The sequence below is a fragment of the Ranitomeya variabilis genome, chromosome 8 (genome assembly GCF_051348905.1).
Source record: "Ranitomeya variabilis isolate aRanVar5 chromosome 8, aRanVar5.hap1, whole genome shotgun sequence".
NCBI lineage: Eukaryota > Metazoa > Chordata > Amphibia > Anura > Dendrobatidae > Ranitomeya > Ranitomeya variabilis.
In genome coordinates, this window is record NC_135239.1 from 26742830 (window position 1) to 26764667 (window position 21838).

Genomic DNA, 21838 nt, shown 5'->3' on the forward strand with positions numbered 1-21838 from the left:
GTGGGCTGTGCTCTGTGCTGTATACTACTGTGGGCTGTATATAGTTCTCTGTGGGCTGTGCTCTGTGCTGTATACTACTGTGTGCTCTGTGCTATATATAGTACTCTGTGGGCTGTGCTCTGTGCTGTATACTACTGTGTGCTATATACAGTTCTCTGGGCTGTGCTCTGTGCTATATATAGTACTCTGTGGGCTGTGCTCTGTGCTGTATACTACTGTGTGCTATATATAGTTCTCTGGGCTGTGCTCTGTGCTGTATACTACTGTGGGCTGTATATAGTACTCTCTGGGCTGTGCTGTATATAGTACTCTCTGGGCTGTGCTTTATATAGTACTCTGGGCTGTGCTGTATATAGTACTCTGGGCTGTGCTTTATATAGTTCTCTGTGGGCTGTGCTGTATATAGTTCTCTGTGGGCTGTGCTGTATATAGTTCTCTGTGGGCTGTGCTGTATATATTACTTTGTGGGCTGTGCTGTATATATTACTTTGTGGGCTGTGCTGTATATATTACTCTGTGGGCTGTGCTGTATACTACTGTGTGGACTGTACTGTATACTTCTACGTGGGCTGTGCTGTATACTACTGTGTGGTCTGTGCTGTATACTACTGTGTGGTCTGTGCTGAATACTGCTGTGTTATCTACTACGCGAGCTGTGCTATAGTATGCAGGCTGTGCTGTATACTATGCGGTTTGTGCTATATAATATGCGGGCTTTGCTATATACTATGGGGAGTATATTATATTCTATGGGGGAGGCCATGTTATGTACTATGTGGCTGTGTTATATACTATTGTGGGGGTATATTATATTCTATGGGGGAGGCTGCGTTATATACTATGGGGGGCTGCATTATATTCTATGGGGGGCTACATTATATATTATGGGGAGGTGGGCTGTATTATATTCTATGGGGGTTACATACTCTGGGGTGGCTGCATTATACTCTGTGGGGTGGCTGCATTATACTCTGGGGTGGCTGCATTATACTCTGGGGTGGCTGCATTATACTCTGGGGTGGCTGCATTATACTATATGTGGGCTGCATTATACTGTATCGAGGACTATGGGGAATACGTTATACTATATGAAGAACTATGGGGTGCATTATACTATGGGAAGTGAATTGTACTACATGGATGACTGTGGCGGTGCATTATACTATATGGAGCACTATGAGGATTGTATTATGCTATATGGAGGACTATGAGGATTGTATTATGCTATATGGAGGACTATGAGGAGTGTATTATACTATGTGGAGGACTGAGCAGTGTATTTTAATATATGGAGGACTATAGGGAGTGTATTATACTATATGGAGGACTATGGAGCACATTATAATATATGGAGGACTATGGGGTGTATTTTACTAAACAAGTAAAATGCTGCATATTCGGATTGTTTTTGCTGGAACTAAAAGCCTTGTTGTCAGCAGCACATTGCCAGTGTAAACTGTAGATGTGCTGCTGAAAACATGATACTGTATGGTGATCTGTTAGTGATCTATTAGTGATCGTTCTGTCTCATCATTATTCCTCAGCTGGTGGAAAGAGGCCGGGAAACAAGCGTTGAACAACTTCAGTATTGTCGATCAAACTTGTTTAGCGGCCTGAACTCAGCGCACGTAAATACAACAGAAAGGCTTCTGTGTGATGTGCAATATGTTAGCATTTGGGGACCCATTTTAAACTTTGCCTAGGGCCCCACTTTGCCTAAAACCGGCCCTGCCTACAAGTGTACAAAGGTATTATACAGTCACCATGTGACAAGTGGGCCTGTGTAACTTCAAATGCCAGGGCTGAATTTTAGTCCCAGTCCGGCCCTGGCTGGAGCCCAGTGTTATTGGATCTTTCTCATGGAGCTCATGGTAGGACAAGCAGACAGAGGCGTGCCAGGAATATAACTCGTATCCCCCGGGTAAAGAGAGACGAGGGGCTGAGATGGCGGGCTACTAGGGTTTATGTACTCCATAGGGTGCATTCTAAGAATATTAAATGTCCCCAAGGAGTATTTCGATCCTCTCGGATAAACTACTATTGGACTGACCCCTCGTTCTTCTCATGCCATGGAAAGTCTATTTTTCTTTACCTTCTTTTGTCTGCTATGGTCCTGACACCAAAGAACAGTTCCTGAAGCCAAAATATGAGAGTCCATCTTCATCTGAAGCCTGGAGTCAATGGAAACCAGCAGCGGAGCGGCACTAATGAAATCGCGCTGCTGTATGGTTCTTACATTTCACTCATATAAATACATTCAGACAAGATCTCACTCGTGATAACCCTCAGACAGGGGATTATTTTTCTGTAATCTGATTCTATTCCGAGCAGTAACGGAGGAGAGTGATCTTCTTGTTACAAAGGAAACGTCTATGTAGACGGGGCTGTCTCCTCTTATATACATGTGGACACATTGCTATATACTATCAGATAGTACTGGGGATATATGATCGTGTAGACTTAAGAAATAAATTGAATAGATTGCTCAATCTGATTAGATTCTCGGGTATGGGTGAAGTTAGAAAATCTCAGTACGTTGAGCTAGGAAATCATGGTTGCTGCATAGTTCTTTAATATGATCTACAATGTGTCACGACGTCTTACACTTGAGGGTCCCGGAGTGTCTCATTTATGTACCGTCTTATGGGTACACTTGGCCTTGGAAATTTTAGAGAAAAGTGAATATTGAAGCTCCTGGTCTTTGCTGAGAAAGTTAAAGTTGGGAAATCTTAGTCTTAGTCTTTAACTTTCCTGAAGAAGAAGTGCTTGACACTTTGAAACGCGTTGACTAAAGTCCATATGTTTGAATAAAGCGCGGGAGGTATCCACAAAATATTCCTATCTTTATGTATAAGTAGAGTAAGAGGGTGTCAGGAAAAGTTTGTGTCACTGAGGTGGCTGGATTCTGTGATATAAATCCCAGGAAGTCTGTACAAATAACACTAGGTTACTGAGTAGTGTAAGTAGATTTTAGGTCCGGGATTTAGGAACGACCAAAAGAGCTTGGGTGGGAAAGGTCGCTCCCATACTCCAGTTTGAGTTTTACAAGCTGAATGAAAGGCGGCTGAGACAGTTCTGAGTTGTGATTCTGTGCTGGAGCTGGACAGAGGAGTGTTGTTGTTGGTGAAAGCATTTAAAACTGCTTTACCTGCTACTGCCTGGAATGCCGAGATTGGTAAGACCGTCACATTTACTTTGTTGTATTGTGCTGAAGAAAGGACTGTTTATTACTCATTTGTGCTAGAGAAAGGCTGCTTTCATTTTGGAGCTGTGAAGTTTATGAAGGACAATAAACTTTGTTTTGTTTTGACATTGAAAGCCTGTGTGTATCCAGGCAACTACCATTTACTTGACATGGAGCAAGAGGATTTCATCAACAATGTCCTCTTGCAGGCACAAGCCTAGCGCTAATGAGAGACAGGCAGTGTACTCTAATGGTGCATGTAGGCGAGTAGAAAATCCACAAACGGTCCTCATTATGCACTTATGTAACTGCCAGTAATTACACAATGCTCTGTAAGACTAATTTATGGTCTTTAGTGTCATTATTGCAGGCATAGCAATTACTACATCTTCTATAGGTAGTGGACTTCAAAATATTCCATCCAAACCATTTTTTTTTTCATTTCATATTATTCATCTTTTCCAAAGCTTTAACAAGTGGCCCCAAATTTTCCTTGTTCTCTTGGATTCCCATTTGTGGATAGTGTAATGTACAAGAGTATTATTCGGAATGAATGGAGTATTGATCTTAAGATGCCCATACAACTGTAGCAAGTGCCAAAAAGTTGCTCAAAATCTAGCAAAGCTTTGACTAAGGCCTCATATACAAAATCGATTCGGAGCAATTATTTTGATCAGAGTTTGATCCGAGTGTCATCAGTTTTTCCCATCCGTTGAGTAAAAAAAAAAAAGTCTCTCCACCTTTTACTTTCTAACAATCCTTGAAAATCGGACCGCACTCGACTGTCATCCAAGTGCAGTCCGATTTTTTTTTTTTTTTTTTTTTTTTAAGGACCCACAGACTTGCATTGCTGATTTTTATACGACTCTCTGAACAAAATTGGACATGTCATGGAACGCAAAATGTCATGGGGAAGTGAATGGCCCTTTACGTTATTGTAGGTACTAGTGGCATTCGTGAGAACCATAGTAAATGGCTCCAACAGTGGAAAGACTGGCTCCTATATCTACAACTGCCCCTTGTTTCCTGCTCAATTATTGACTAGTCTGCAGGTGATCGGTCAACTTAAAAATGTACTCGTATAAAGCGATGACATAAGCAGGATTAATAGTGTTGATGCAGTGAATTTGTTGGAATTTTTAATGGTTATTTGTGCAATAGAAATGGAAAATTGTAACTTTTTTTTTAGCAAATTTTTAAATGATGTTTGATGCAAAAAAAAACGTGTTGATAACAGAACAAGTGGCGGCACAAAGGTCACGTGACTGAAGTGTTTGCATTTGTAGGTGATCCGGTGTCACGGATTGTGAGGTGCAGAGGAGGCGAGGAAGTGACTCACTCCATTAAATTGCATTCGGATAGCTGCCAGGCGTAAAGAAAAATTTGGAGAATTGTTCTGTAAGTCAGGTGTGACCTGCGGATTGTTTTCTATGTTGCGTAACCGGCCCACGGTTATGGGGACGCCTCTTTTTTTAAAAAATAATTTTGTTTATAAAATATTGAAAACATACTGGCTTTCCTTTCTGAATTTTCACTGTATCAATATCAGTAAATTAAATCATGTACGAAAAAAATTTAAATTTAAAATATGATTTTTTTACCAATTTCCGTGCAAAATTTTTGCTGTATAAATTGTTCTGCAACATCAATAATCAACGACTGAATCACATGCGAATTTCCCTTATTTATGTAATGGTCAGGCAAGGAGAGAGGTAAAAAATACCTTCTTATTCTAAGCTTCAGGACCATGGAAAGGGCATTTGGAGGCCATTGAAGAGTAAAGCTCTATGGCAATTTATCATACTATGCATTATTACATAAAATTGTACAAGCGGCACTGAATTTTGCAATATTGTATCATAGCAAGAAACATGTTTACAAATAACCCAATAGCAGACAGATACTGTATAACATCACCTGTAGACAATGCTGCGTGTTCTAATCAAATGAGAATGAGAAAGAATGAAATATTATCTACTATATAATTGTCTAAGGGTCACTTCCTTCTTTCTGTCTGTCAATCTGTCTGTCTGTCTGTCTGTAACGGAAATCCCAAGTCGCTGATTGGTCGCGCCAAAACAGCCACGAGCAATCAGCGACGGGCAGAGTCCGGCGGCAAAATGGCCGCTCTTTACTCCCCGCAGTCAGTGCCCGCTCCATACTCCCCTCCAGTCAGCCTATGCAGCATCAAGAGTAAAATGATCTAATGTTAAAAATAATAAAAAAAATAAAAAATCATTATATACTCACCTTCTGGATCCAGCCCAGGCCTTTCCCGCTCCTCGCGACGCTCCGGTGACCGGTCCATGCATTGCGGTCTCGCGAGATGATGACGTAGCGGTCCCGCAAGACCGCAATGCACTCTTGCGGACGGGCACTGTCCGGCCACTCCCTACTCCCCTGCAGTCAGTGCCCTCTCTATACTACCCCCCCAGTCAGCGCCCGCCGCCCACTTAGCGTTGTAGCAGTCCGTTAAACCGACTGCGTTACACCGCGGCATAACGCGGTGTAACGCAGTCTGTTAACGCTGCTATTAACTCTATGTGACAAACTGTTTACTATTGATGCTGCCTATGCAGCATCAATAGTAAAAAGATATAATGTTAAAAAAAATAAAAAATCGTGATATACTCACCTTCCGTCGCCTCCGGAGCAGCTTTTCCTGCAACTCGCGATGCTCCGGTCCCACCGCTTCGCTGATTGGTCGCGACCAGCCGGCGCGACCAATCAGCGACATTGGCGCTGGAATTAAATCCCGCTTCGCTAATTGCTCGCGCCCAGCCGGTGCCACCAATCAGCGACAAATACTTTAAATCCCGCTTCGCTGATTGCTCGCGCCCAGCCGGCGCGACCCATCAGCGACATTGCCGCGGGATTTAAATCCCACTTCGCTGATTGGTCGCGCCGGGCGCGACCAATCAGCGACATTGGCACGGGATCTAATGTTAAAAAAAATTTAAAAAATTAAAAATCATTATATGCTCACCTTCCGGATCCAGCCCAGGCCTTTCCCGCTCCTCGCGACTCTCCAGTGACCGCTCCATACATTGCGATCTCGCGAGATGATGATGTAGCGGTCTCGCGAGACCGCTACGTCATCATCTCGCGAGTCCGCAATGCACTCTTGGGACCGGAGCATCGCGAGGAGCATCGGTAAACGCCTCGGCTGGATCTGGGGGCTGCCGGAAGGTGAGTATATAACTATTTTTTATTTTAATTATTTTTTTAACAGCGATATGGTGCCCACATTGCTATATACTACGTGGGCTGTGTTAGATACTGCGTGGGCTGTGTTATATACTACATATCTGTGCTATATACTACGTGGCTGGGCAATATACTACGTGGCTGGGCAATATACTACGTGGCTGGGCAATATACTATGTGGCTGGGCAATATACTATGTTGCTGGGCAATATACTTCGTGGCTGGGCAATATACTACGTGGCTGGGCAATATACTACATGTCTGTGCTATATACTACGTGGGCTGTGCTATGTACAACGTGGGCTGTGCTATATACTATGTGGCTGTGCAATATACTACATGGGCTGTGTTATATACTACGTGGCTGTGCTAAATACTATGTGGGCTGTGTTATATACTACGTGGCTGTGTTATATACTACGTGGGCTGTGTTATATACTACGTGGCTGTGCTATATACTACGTGGCTGTGTTATATACTAGGTGGCTGTGCTATATACTAGGTGGCTGGGCAATATACTACGTGGCTGGGCAATATACTACGTCGCTGGGCAATATACTACGTGGCTGGGCAATATACTACGTGGCTGGGCAATATACTACGTGTCTGCTATTTACTATATGGCTATGCTATATACTACGTGGGCTGTGCTATATACTACGTGGCTGTGCTATATACTACGTGGCTGTGCTATATACTATGTGGCTGTGCTATATACTACATGGGCTGTGCTATATACTAAGTGGCTGTTCTATATACTATGTGGGCTGTGCTATATACTATGTGGCTGTGCTATATACTACGTGGCTGTGCTATATACTACGTGGCTGTGCTATATACTAAATGGGCTGTGTTATATACTACGTGGCTGTGCTATATACTACGTGGCTGTGCTATGTACTACGTGGGCTGTGCTATATACTATGTGGCTGGGCAATATACTACGTGGCTGTGCTATATACTATGTGGCTGTGTTATATACTACGTGGGCTGTGTTATATACTACGTGGGCTGTATTATATACTACGTGGGCTGTGTTATACGCTACTTGGCTGTGCTATATTTCTCTGCTGTATCTGTGCATCATGAATCGTGGTATGTGTTAAAGAGGGGGGCCCACTGAGACTCTTTCGTCCGGGGCCCTCAAAAAGCTGGAGCCGGCCCTGGCTTCACTGATTGGTCAAGCCCGGCCGCGAACAATCAGGGACAGTCGCAGTCCGCCCGCGAATTGGCGTGGAATTTAAACCATGCTTCGCTAATTGGTCGCACCAGGCCGACCGAATCCTGTGTATAAATTGCATTATTCTGAAAACTTCATAAATAAACTACATACATATTCTAGAATACCTGATGCGTTAGAATTGGGCCACCATCTAGTGTACAATAATGACTGAAATTCCCAAAAAATGTTTACATGATTGCTGTAATGTAGACACGTATGATTTTATACCACACATAGATTTACAGTGGGGAAAAAAAAGTATTTGATACACTGACGATTCTGCAAGTTTTTACACCTACAAAAGAATGGAGAGATCTGTAATTTTTATTGTAGGTACACTTCAACTGTGAGAAACATAATCTAAAAATAAAATCCAGAAAATCACGTTGTATGATTTTCTTCATAATTAATTTGCATTTTATAGCATTAAATAAGTATTTGATACATTAGAAAAATAGATCTTAATATTTGGGATTTTGGCCCCCTCCTCCATACAGATCTTCTCCAGATCTTTCAGGCTTCGGGGCTGTCGCTGAACAACATTGAGTTTCAGCTCCCTCCAAAGATTTTCTGTTGGGTTGAGGTCTGGAGACTGGCTAGGTCATTCCAGGACCTTGAAATGCTTCTTACGGAGCCACTGCTTAGTTGCCCTGGCTGTGTTTCAGGTCGTTGTCATGCTGGAAGACCCAGCCACGACCCATCTCCAATGCTCTTACTGAGGGAAGGAGGTTGTTGGCCAAAATCTCACGATACTTGACCCAATTCATCCTCCCTTCAGTACGATGCAGTCATCCTGTCCCCTTTGCAGAAAAGCACACCTAAAGTATCATGTTTCCCCCACCATGCTTCACGATTGGGATGGTGTTCTTGGGATTGTACTCATCCTTCTTCTTCCTCCAATCACGACGAGTGAAATTGATACCAAAAAGTTCTATTTTGATCTCATCTGATCACATGACCTTCTCCTATTACTCCTGGATCATCCAGATGGTTTTTAGTGAACTTCAAACGGGCCTGGATAAGTGTTGGCATCAGCAGAGGAACCTTTCGTTCATTTTCTGAAATGCTGTATTACTTCTACACCAGATGTAATGGGACATGCACCTTCCAAAAAGTTCAACTTTTGTCTCGTCAGTCCACAGAGTATTCTCCCAAAAGTCTTGGGGATCATCAAGATGTTTTCTTGCAAAACTGAGATGAGCCTTTATGTTCTTATTGTTCAGCTGTGGTTTTCGTGTTTGAACTCTGCCATGCAGGCCATTTTTGCCCAGTCTCTTTCTTATGGTAGAGTCGTGAACACTGACCTTAACTGAGGCAGGTGAGGCCTGCAGTTTTTTGGATGTAGTTGTGGAGTCTTTTGTGACCTCCTCGAGGAGTCGTTGCTGCTCTCTTAGGGTCATTTTGGTTGACCGACCACTACTGGGAAGGTTCACCACTGTTCTATGTTTTTGCCATTTGTGGATAATGGCCCTCACTGTGGTTCGCTTTAGTCCCAAAGCTTTAGAAATGGTTTTATAACCTTTTCCATACTGATGTATCTCAATAACTTTGTTTCTTATTTGTTCCAGAATTGCTTTGGATGATGTCTAGCTTTTGATGATCTTTTGGTCTACTTCACTTTGTCAGGCAGGTCCTATTTAAGTGATTTCTTGCTTGAGAACAGGTGTGTCAGTAATCAGGCCTGGGTGTGGCTAGGGAAGTTGTAAACCGTTTCCCACAGAAGTGATAAATCACAGTTCATTTATAGTGATGAGCGAGTGTACTCGTTGCTTGGGTTTTCCCGAGCACGCTCGGGTGGTCTCCGAGTATTTGACTCCTTGGAGATTAAGTTTTCATCTTCTCAGCAGCATGATTTGCGGCTACTAGACAGCTTGAACACATGTGGGTATTCCCTAGCAACCAGGCAACCTCCACATGTACTCAGCCTGGCTAGTAGCTGTAAATCATTCAGCTGAGGCGATGAAAACTAAATCTCCGAACACTAACAAATACTTGGAGGTCACCCGAGCGTGCTGGGGAAAACCCGAGCAACGATTATACTCTCTCATCACTATTCATTTATGTTTAAAGGGAGGGAGGGCGTCGATCACTTTTTCACACAGGGCCCTGTAGGTTTGGATTTCTTTTTCCCTTGATAATGAATACCTTCATATAAAAACTGCATTTTGTGTTTACTTGTGTTATCTTTGTCTAATATTTAAACTTATTTGGTGATCTGAGACATGTAAGTGTGAGAAACATGCAAAATAATAGGAAATCAGGAAGGGGCAAACACTTTTCACACAAGTTTAGCTTGTATAAACAAAGGAAATAGAGTAATAAATGGTTTACTAAACTGAAACCGCTTTAACAGAAAGTTTCAATGTTGTTTTTTTATAGAGCTATACTGTATGTGTGTATGATTTTTTTTTAACTGATGTTGAATTATAGCATGTTTTTCAGTATTTGTGTCTAAGGAGTAACGTGTCTCCTTGTGGAAAGTGACATGCCAGTGTGTAAGGAGACTTCTAGGCCATGCAATGCTCCTCTGGGAAAATTAAGTATGCAAATTGCCTCTTCAGAGAGGAAGAGGACTAAAACTCTAGTTCCACCTATTGGAAATAGCGATCCTAAGAGTCAATAACAACTCATTAATGAACTTTGCCACATGACTTGTGATAAAAACCTAGCCAGAATCTCAATTTGCAGAGACGTATTTCGGGGTGCTGCCCCTCCTCAGTGCAAAGCAGGAGATCTGATTTGGGCTATGTGAGATGAAATTGAGATTCTGGTTTGACTTTTTATCCTAAGTCCTGTGTCAAGGTTCATTAATGGGTCGATGATAACTTTTAGAATTGCTACTTCTAACACTCTATATAGTTCACGTCTTCTTAATCTCTGAAGAGGCAATTTGCATATTTCAGTATTTCTAGGGCTCGAGTATAAGGTTTGTTGTATCCATACAAATCTTTTAGGTCTATTTAGGGGCCTTAGTACTTTCTGCTGATATTTTTGTTTCGTCTCTGAAGTTCTAATTTGTACAATATAAAACATCTGATTTCTCGCTCGCTTTTGCTGCTGCACAGTTTTCTTTTTGTTCTTTTCAAAGCTTCCTCCTTTCTGATGTCGTTTCCAGACTTTGAAATAAAGTAAAGATAAAATGAGAAAAGCAGTCTATGAATACGATCTCTCTGGGGAGCAGATCTTTCTGGGGGGATTGTGTTAATTTTTCACCATATTGGAATATTACAAATATTACTATGGAATGTCAGAATATATAAGGGGTGAGGGTTTGGCCCAGATATTGTCTGATCGTCCCCCAGTCTTTTGGGTTTGGTCATAGAATCGGATAGATCATACTTAGAACTAATTTCATCCTGATATTTTTGGGACCATTATTTGACCCCTTTAATAACCGGCTCAATCTTGTAGCGTTGCTGACCCCTGTCTACTTCTCAGGCTTTGCAGGCACATCTGCCTCTGCTTGCTTTCTTACGCTGCCCTTATAGCCTGATTATTGAATTACTGAGGGAAAGATTTCCTTGTTAAACAGGACGGAGAGAGAGGAAAGCTGGAATCTCGACTCTTCCCAATGTGACCCCAACGCACATTGTACCGGACAGAACAGAGTCCAAAGAGACCAAAGACCTGGGGGTTGTTCCGGAATCGTCACCAATAAGTAGGTGCTTGAGGTCATTTTTCGATTAGTTTTTATCCTTTCCTAAGAATAAAGTGAGTATTATTTTGTGTGAAACGTAACTAATGATATTTCACCCTTAAGCTTTTTTTCTTTTTATTTTACTTTACAATATACCAATTTCTGCAGTTTCATGTAACATGCTGGTTCTACATAACCAATACTGGAGACAGCTGACGATCAGTGAAGATCCATCTCCAATCACACTGTACACGTCACAAATTAGAAGGATTGTCCAGGACTTTGATATTAATGACAGTGGCTGGATGGACAAAGTGTGCAGAGACGGGAAGGCACAATAATTGGAAGCCGAGCTGCAGCACCACCAGAAAAGCCTCCACTGTGGAAGGGCTGTAAACCGCTGATTCATGGGGGTGCTGGATGCCAGACCCCAACTAATCTGAAATTGATCACCTAAGGTTAAGTTGTCAATATTATAGTCTTGGACAATGAGGTATGTCACAGTGTAAATAAATGGCATTACTTATCCTGTACCAATCCTCAATTATATCCTGTATTATACTCCAGAGCTGCACTCACTATTCTGCTGGTGCAGTCACTGTGTACATACATTACATTACTGATCCTGAGTTACATCCTGTATTATACCCCAGAGCTGCACTCACTATTCTGCTGGTGCAGTCACTGTGTACATACATTACATTACTGATCCTGAGTTACATCCTGTATTATACCCCAGAGCTGCACTCACTATTCTGCTGGTGCAGTCACTGTGTACATACACTACATTACTGATCCTGAGTTACATCCTGTATTATACCCCAGAGCTGCACTCACTATTCTGCTGGTGCAGTCACTGTGTACATACATTACATTACTGATCCTGAGTTACATCCTGTATTAAACTCCAGAGCTGCACTCACTATTCTGCTGGTGCAGTCACTGTGTACATACATTACATTACTGATCCTGAGTTACATCCTGTATTATACCCCAGAGCTGCACTCACTATTCTGCTGGTGCAGTCACTGTGTACATACATTACATTACTGATCCTGAGTTACATCCTGTATTATACTCCAGAGCTGCAATCACTATTCTGCTGGTGCAGTCACTGTGTACATACATTACATTACTGATCCTGAGTTACATCCTGTATTATACTCCAGAGCTGCACTCACTATTCTGCTGGTGCAGTCACTGTGTACATATATTACATTACTGATCCTGAGTTACATCCTGTATTGTACCTTAGAGCTGCACTCACTATTCTGCTAGTGCAGTCACTGTGTACATACATTATTACAAGATAAGTCATGAAATGGATGTGCAAAGTGACTACACCAGCAGAATACTGAATGCAGCTCTGGAGTATAATACAGGAAATGTTTGCATTAGTACGGACAGTCACTCAGCTGTATGTAATTTTGGAAATAGACAATAGAAAAATGAACATTGAAGTGATTTGACATCACTAGTGAAGACTTTGATGAGTGACCTCTTCTCAGCCCTCCTCATTCCTGAGTATTTAGACTTTTATTACTGCATTTAGAAGGGAATATCCTAATATTTCTCCATATTCTGTTACAAGTCTGTTCATTGATTTTGATATTCTTAGCAGCGCTTTGTTTGCAGCCGAGCTTCAGCCTCTGATGGATATTTTTCTTTTTAATTACACTTTGGATTTTTGAACTCTGAGGAGTTCAAGATTCTCCACTTGTTACTCCCCAATGTTCAATACTGATATTCATTAACCATCACAAATATCTGCCCCGAGGGAGGATGTCATCATCTCTGGATCTGTGGCGCTGATCAAAGTGGCTGGTGTGTGCAGTAATGGGAGCAGAACAACGGACCCCTTTTTGGAACGCTGCATTCATACAGAGGACGGATCCACGTTTGTCGCCGGCGGTTAATGGCGCACGGATAAGATGTAACTCGCTGCGCACAATATGCTTCTGATGTATCACAATGTGCATTCATTGGGTTGTTCTTTTTACGGTCGTCGTTCGTGACATGAAGCTATGATTAAACACCTCGTTGTCAAAATGGGTCTTTTTCTTTTCATCTAAGAGGAAACATCGTCGGAAAGAGTTCCGCTAATGAGCATCAGTCCGAGCCCCGGGGAGGACGATATAACTGCTACAAGTAGATAAGCAATCTACAATAATAACACAGTGATGATAAATGTATATTATTCTAGCAACTACTAATGATACAGATAATACCGTAGGATTTGTCACCAAAGATCCGACTAATGACATTGTAATAATCCACTGTATAGTATACAGGGGCATGTAAAAGTTTGGGCACCCCTGGTCAAAATTACTGTTATTGTGAAGAGTTAAGCAAGTTGAAGATGAAATGATCTCTAAAAGGGCTAAAGATAAAGATGGCACATTTATTTTGTATTTTAAATTGTCCTCTTTCACATTTTAAAAGTTACAAAAAGGAAAATGGGTTGATGCAAAATTTTGGGCGCCCTTGGAGATTTCTGTGCTCAGATAAGTTTGACCAAGCTTTCAGACTTTAACCCCTTTCTGACCTCGGACGGGATAGTACGTCCGAGGTCAGAAGCCCTGCTCTGATGCGGGCTCCGGCGGTGAGCCCGCATCAAGGCCGGGACATGTCAGCTGTTTTGAACAGCTGACATGTGCCTGTAATAGGCGTGGCAGAATCGCGATCTGCCCGCGCCTATTAACTAGTTAAATGCTGCTGTCAAACGCAGACAGCGGCATTTAACTACCTCTTCCGGCCGGGTGGCCGGAAATGAGCGCATCGCCGACCCACGTCACGTGATCGGAGGTCGGCGATGCTTCTCCATTGTAACCATAGAGGTCCTTGAGACCTCTATGGTTACTGATCGCCGGTAGCTGTGAGCGCCACCCTGTGGTCGGCGCTCACAGCACACCTGCAATTCTGCTGCATAGCAGCGAACATCAGATCGCTGCTATGTAGCAGAGGCGATTGGGTTGTGCCTGCTTCTAGCCTCCCATGGAGGCTATTGAAGCATTGCAAAAGTAAAAAAAATGTGAAAAAAATAAAAAAAATCTAAAAGTTTAAATCACCCCCCTTTTGCCCCATTCAAAATAAATCAATAAAAAAAATCAAATCTACACATATTTGGTATCGCTGCGTTCAGAATCGCCCGATCTATCACTTAAAAAAAAGCATTAACCTGATCGCTAAATGGCGTAGCGAGAAAAAAAATTGAAACGCCATAATTACGTTTTTTTGGTCGCATCGAAATTGCATTAAAATGCAATAACGGGCGATCAAAAGAACGTATCTGCACCAAAATGGTATCATTAAAAACGCCAGCTAGGCACGCAAAAAATAAGCCCTCAACCGACCCCAGATCATGAAAAATGGAAACGCTACGGATATCGGAAAACGGCACAGAATTTCAGGAAGAGAACATCTTTTAAACCATTATGCATCAGGGTGGATAAATCATGATCTGGGGTTGTGTTGTAGCCAATGGCATAGGGACATTTTGTGGGTAGAAAGAAGAATGGATTCAATTAAATTTCAACAAATTCTTGATGAAAACATAACACCATCTATGAAAAAAGCTGAAGTTGAAAAGTGGATGGTTTCTACAAATGGATAATAATCCTAAACACAGGACAAAATCCACAATAGATGACCTCAAAAATGTGCAAGCTGATGGTTTATCAATGGCCCTCACAGTCCCCTGAACTGAACATCATTGAAAATCTGTGGCTAGATCTCAAAAGAACAGTGCATGCAAGACGATGCAGGAATCTGACAGAACTCTAAGAATGGATGAAAATCCCTCAAACAAGAATTGAAAGACTCTTGGCTGGCTACAAAAAGCGTTTACAAGTCGTGATACTTCTACTAGGTACTATCCATGGTGGGTGCCCAAACTTTTGCTTCTGTTCATCTTCCTTTTTATAATTTTTAAAATGTAAAATATTAAAAAAAATATTGTGTCTAAAATACAAAGGAAATGTGTCATTTTTAATTTTAGACCTTTTGGAGATAATTTCATCTTCAAATTGATTAACTCTTCAGTAATTTAGACCAGGGGTGCCAAAACTTTTAAATACCACCGTATATGATACATGCCGGAAGGCCAAATTATGTGTGATGATGTAACTGTACAGAATACAGTTGAACAGCTAATAAAATGATAACATGATAAAAGAAAAAAAAGTCATACCTGGTATAAAAAAATAATGACAATGCAAACAGGCAAAATTATGGAACAAATTATTAACCCAAAATGTAAAATATCTGCCCGTGTCGTGGATGTGAATGCTTTGCTGAGCCTTGAAATGTCAATTATCATTCATGGCTGTCAGGAAATACCTGACAGAGCAGAAGCGATAATTCAATCTAAGCAGCGGGATGTATTATTGCTGTCATCGTCACATGGGCCCTCCCCATCAGCGGCTGCCGCTACCTTCCTGACCAGGTAATTTCAGGTTTACACAAGCTCTTAGGAACCAAAAGAGAAAACTTGTCCTGGGGGTTTCATTGCGGTGATTACAAATCATAAATCTCAGAATATATGAAAGTGAGCGACGTGAAGCAATAAGCCACAGGATCCACCGCAGCCGCACAATCCTGCACGCTAGCGGCTGTAAATCCTGACGTGAGTCATCACCGGCTGAGCGATCTTCCGTTTATCACTTTATATTAGGAACCGAAGTTTCCTGCAGAGATAAATAACAGATGTAACCATTGAGCGCTGTAACTACGCCGGCTCATCGTACTGGACAGATCTGCACTCGATATTGTAACATGATGACAATATTGTGAAATCCGGTAACACTCAGTCCTTCTGTAACACTATACATGATGGATGCAGAGATACAATGTGTGTTACATCATAAATACACTTCACATTCCCAGTATCTGCAAATTTACAAACATTGGGGCCGAGGAATGGAAAGCATCTTCATTGTTAGTAAAGTCTGTTCTACTCTCAATACTTTATTCTTCAATACTTTGGTGAGAGTTTTTCAAGAGTTTTGCATTGTTTTTTTTTTTTTGTGATTAAAAAGTCATAAAATTTGTTGCATGCAAATTAAAGCGAGTTTTTTTGATATTTAAAGGAATTGTCCACTACTTTAAAATTTATGACCTTTTCTTGGGATAGGTCATCAATGTGTGATTAGCGGGAGTGCGACACCTGGCACCCCCACCAATCAATTGTTCTCTGGGGCACATCCACCTCCTATTGATTTTAATAGGGAGGCGGATGTGCAGTACCTGGCCGCGGCCACTATACTGTAGGCGGTGCTGTGCAGCTCCTTACCTGCTCAGTTTCGGCCGCTGCTGACACCTTGAACAGCTGATCGGTGGGGTGCCGACATTGATGACTTAGGGCGCATAATCACTTGCGAGAAACTCGGATGAGTCTCGCACGGCAATACCCAGCTCTCAGGAGCGGAGCGTGCGGCTGCATGTATTGCTATGCGGCCGGACGCTCTGATCTGAGCGCCAGGTATTAACATGCGAGACTCATCCGAGTTTCTCGCAAGTGAGTATGAGCCCTTATACTAAGGATAAGCCATCAACTATTTTTCTACAATCATTTACAGGACCATTTATAGTGTTCTATGCCACAGAATGATAAGGTATCTGTAAAAAAACGGACAGAAAACAGATGGTCCGTAATTCCGTGCGCTTTTTTCTCGCGCCCATTGACTTGCATTGGCGAGACTCGCAGCATGCTGAGAAAAAATTTGCAAATGAGATGTCACCTGTTGATGTTTTATCGGATTGCACTCGTCCGTTTTTCTCGCAAGTGGGTATGAGGCCTTAGAATGGATCCAGCAGCAAGCCATAGACAAGAAAGCACAGCTTTTGTTGCCTGGCTAAATAAAATTATTTCAACTGGATCCGTTTTTTTTAAACATTGAAGTCTATGGAAAATGGATCCGTTAAGTAATCATCTATTGTATATGAAAACCATAAACCAATTTTCATCAGTTTTCATCAGTAGACCACGTTCACACATTCAGTATTTGGTCAGTGTTTTACGTCAGTACTGATGTGATATACTGACCAAATACTGAACGTGTGAACACGGCCTGAGGGCTGTCCCACACGTCCAGATAATTCCGGTACCGGAATAAATCGGTACCGGAGTTATCCGTGTCCGTGTGCCTGGGAACTCACGTAGGCCATACGTGCGGCACACGTGTGCCGCCCGTGTGCCGAGTGGGTACCACACGGAGCGTGTGGTACCCACGCGTGTGGTACACTGCATCGTGCTGAAGCCGCGATTCATATCTTCTGTGCAGCAGCGTTTGCTGCAGAGAAAATATGAATAATAGTGTTTAAAATAAAGATCTATGTGTCCCCCGCCCTCCCACCCCCTGTGCGCCCCCCCGCTGTTCAGAAAATACTCACCCGCTCCCACGTTGGCTGACGCGGCTTCCTGGTCTGGCCCCATCTTCTCCTGTATGCGGTCACGTGGGGCCGATCATTTACAGTCATGAATATGTGGCTCCACCTCCCATAGGGGCGGAGCCGACTATTCATGATTGTAAATGAGCGGCCCCACGTGACCGCATACAGTAGGAGGCGCGGGGCAGAGAGGAAGGAGTGACAGCCAACGTGGGAGTGGGTGAGTATTTTCAGAACAGCGGGGGGGCGCACAGGGGGTGGGAGGGCGGCGGACAGATAGATCTTTATTTTAAACACTATTATTCATATCTTCTATGCAGCAAACGCTGCTGCAGGGAACATATGAATCGCGGCTTCAGCACCAGTGGGGGGGACAGCGCTTACTGTAGCGCTGTCTCCTGCACACACACGGACCCCAGACGGAGAATGTCCATGTGAGGTCCGTGTTTTACACGGACCCATTGACTTTAATGGGTCCGTGTAATACGTGCGCTCCCACGAACACTGACATGTCTCCGTGTTTGGCACACGGAGACACGGTCCGCAAAAAATCAATGACATCTGAACAGATGCATTGATTTTTATGGGTCTACGTGTGTCAGTGTCTCCGGTACGTGAGGAAACTGTCACCTCACGTACCGGAGCCACTGATGTGTGAAACCGGCCTTAGAGTTTCATAGTTTTTCTTGTATGCAAAGATGAATAAATAACTGAATCCCTGATGAAGGTTTCTCAATCTTTTCTAGTAAATACTAAGTGAACAATGGACAGCATTAGGATGGAGCTAGGGTGGCATCCGGGTGTGATCCAAGTGTTTTTTTGAAGACCCTTAGGGTATGTTTCCACGTTCAGTTTTGCTTCAGGCTTTGGTCAGGATTTTATGCAGGTAAAATCCTGACCAAAACTGCACCTGAGGTCACTGGCAGGTCACCTGCGGTGTACCTGCGTGTTTTGCTCATAGTAGCAACATGCTGCCTTTCGAAAAAACGCACCACGCATGCGTTTTCGCGGCAAAAACGCATGCATTTTTTAACGCATAGTGGAGTCTGGATTTCATGAAATCCCATCCACTATGCTGTAACATCTGGACGCTGCGTTTTTGATGCTGCGGAAAAACGCAGCGTCAAAAACGCAGCGTTTTCTGAACGTGGAAACATACCCTTAGGCTGCCGTCACACTAGCAGGATTTGGTCAGTATTTTACATCAGTATTTGTAAGCCAAAACCAGGAGTGGGTGATAAATGCAGAAGTGGTGCATATGTTTCTATTATACTTTTCCTCTGATTGTTCCTCTCCTGGTTTTGGCTTACAAATACTGATGTAAAATACTGACCAAATACTGCTAGTGTGACGGCAGCCTTAATCTTGAATTTGCAATTTTGATTTGTGACTTGGATGAAAATTGGATATTTCTCCAGATTTTTTTTGCAGACACTCTGTGTGAACAGTATGATAGATTATATTGGGTTTGTGTCCTATCGGTGAAGCACCCAGAGGACGTACGTGATTCCTCCGTCCATGGGGCTCCGGGAACACATGAGCTGGAGGAAGAATTTCTTTAGCCTCCAGTTTGTGCTGTTCATCACTGACCCTACACCGGGTCCTCGCCTGTCCGGGAATGTAGTGGATAGATGTCATGAAGGACTGTGTGACATGAAAGCATTCCGTCTCCAGCTTCTAGAAAAGTGAAGGCAGCTGGGGAGATCACCCATAGATCACCAGGAAGATATGAGGTTTTTATGGTAGGAGTCCCGGTCATCGTGTCGGACCATGTGTTCCTTTTACTGATTGATCACCCGTGATCTAGAACTGCTTCCTAATCAATCCCACGGATCTAGTTTATTCGGATGAAACATGTTCCAGTGTTCAGTTTTCATTATAGTTGTATTGATTTTTAGGTGCACTGTTTCCTCCGATCAGTGATCTGATAATCCAGAAATCTGATAATCCAGCACTTGTTTCTGATCATAAAAAGAATAACAATCTTGAATTTCACAAGACTGAGCAGAGAGAAGCAATTAAGAGACAATTTGATAATGTGGAGCCTGGCCACACTAAAAACTCACTTATTATATTCAGTGATTATGAGCTATGTAATCTGAGAGCAGACTGATGTAGGGTCAGAGAGCCTGATTCCAGCTACTGCTCTGCTTGCTGCAGTTTTGATAAAATCCCTTTTTTTTCTACTGTAGATGTAGTAGTGCTTTAATGCTGAGCCCTGGATAACCACGCCCATTCCCCTGATTGGCAGCTTCCTGTTTATATTGACGGCAAGCTGCCAATAAGAAGTGGGGGCGGGTTACACAGATTTGCACGTGACACCTTGCCCGCTAATGATAATCTCCTGCTGATATAACACTGATTGCATGGAAACTACAGCAAGCTGCTGAACACATGCCTTGAATCAGGGTCTCTGCCCCTACATTCTGTTGCTCCCAGATTAAGTAACAAATTCCTGCTGACAGATTTCCTTTAAATAGGACATGCCATTGAGTGGCGGGCACAGACAGGAGAGGGCCCCTGTGCAAGAAGAGTTTATGGGCCGCTCTTTGTGTGCGTGACAGAAGATACCTAGTTCTTTGGCAGGGAAGGTGGGCCCCCTTATCTATTGCGCCCCATGTGTATAAATGGTATGTCTGCCCCATTATAATGTCAGGGAATGCTCTGATCTTCAGGGCTTTTGCTCTGTTGGACATTTTTTAATTTGCCACTCAGAGTTTAGTTTCAGCCAACGTTATCCTGTAGGAATGATGTAACGAGGATTATAGGCAGGTGCGGTATCAGTACAGTAACTCCTGACCGTTTACATGAAAGATCCACTTAATTATAAACTTCTGCCCTCTGCATTTTACTTTTGCAGCGCACGATTAGCAGATGGAGGCCAATGTGAGCACTGGGAATCTCTGACCACATTGTCACTAATCCAGTGATTCAGCCATGAGTCACCATGTTACATTTCACATAAACCGCACTCTACAATAGATCCCCGATACATTGTGATTCATCCCCTAATTAATTGTGGTTGTGCAGCAGAAGGTATACTGGAGCCGCCCCAAATACAATCATACAGGGGCACTGTGAAGTCTCCCAGAAGCGTGCAGCGTTACCCCTAAAACATGGAGACGTTCCTGCTACAAGTAAAGTGAAGTTCATCATTAGAATCAGCCGCTTAAGGGTACCGTCACACAGTGCAATTTTGAACGCTACGACGGTACGATTCGTGACGTTCTAGCGATATCGTTACGATATCGCAGTGTCTGACACGCAGCAGCGATCAGACACCCTGCTGAGAATCGTACGTCGTAGCAGATCGTTTGAAACTTTATTTCGTCGCTGGATCTCCCGCTGTCATCGCTGGATCGTTGTGTGTGACAGCGATCCAGCGATGAGTTCGCTGGTAACCAGGGTAAACATCGGGTAACTAAGCGCAGGGCCGCGCTTAGTAACCCGATGTTTACCGTGGTTACCAGCGTAAAAGTAAAAAAAAAAAAAACCGTACATACTCACCATCTGATGTCCGTCAGGTCCCTTGCCGTCCGCTTCCCGCTCTGACTGTCTGCCGGCCGGAAAGTGAGAGCAGATCACAGCGGTGACGTCACTGCTGCGCTCTGCTCTCACTGTACGGCTGCACTCAGTCAGAGCAGGAAGCAGACGGCAAGGGACCTGACGGACATCAGATGGTCAGTATGTACTGTTTGTTTTTTTTTACTTTTACGCTGGTAACCACGGTAAACATCGGGTTACTAAGCGCGGCCCTGCGCTTAGTAACCCGATGTTTACCCTGGTTACCAGCGAACCTCGGCATCGCTCCAGCGCCGTGATTGCAAAGTGTGACCACAGTCTACGACGCTGGAGCGATAGTCATACGACGCTGCGACGTCACGGATCGTGCCGTCGTAGCGATCGTAATTGCACTGTGTGACAGTAGCCTTAGTCTGAGCAGTGTTAATTACGGGATTAGTTTATCATTGGTAGAACACTGTTTTCTTACAAGATTGGTATCTCGGGATCATATCTTAAGGCCCCGTCTCACTAAGCGATTTACCAACGATCACGACCAGCGATACGACCTGGCCGTGATCGTTGGTAAGTCGCTGTGTGGTCGCTGGGGAGCTGTCACACAGACCGCTCTCTCCAGCGACCAACGATCAGGGGAACGACTTCGGCATCGTTGAAACTGTCTTCAACGATGCCGAAGTCC

At 43.2% G+C, this 21838-nt stretch overlaps 1 protein-coding gene across 11 annotated transcripts in view; it reads left to right on the top strand.

Annotated features, from left to right (window-relative positions):
* ST3GAL3 (ST3 beta-galactoside alpha-2,3-sialyltransferase 3) overlaps nt 1-21838 on the top strand; it is a 308813-nt gene that overhangs the window by 158481 nt on the left and 128494 nt on the right. For 6 of the 11 annotated variants that reach the window (XM_077277836.1, XM_077277840.1, XM_077277835.1 and 3 more), the window contains one exon: nt 11146-11271. The exons of the other annotated variants lie outside the window; for them this stretch is intronic. In XM_077277836.1, coding sequence (XP_077133951.1) covers nt 11146-11271 — 126 coding nt within the window. The remainder of the gene's footprint in view (nt 1-11145; nt 11272-21838) is intronic. 11 annotated transcript variants of the gene reach the window in all.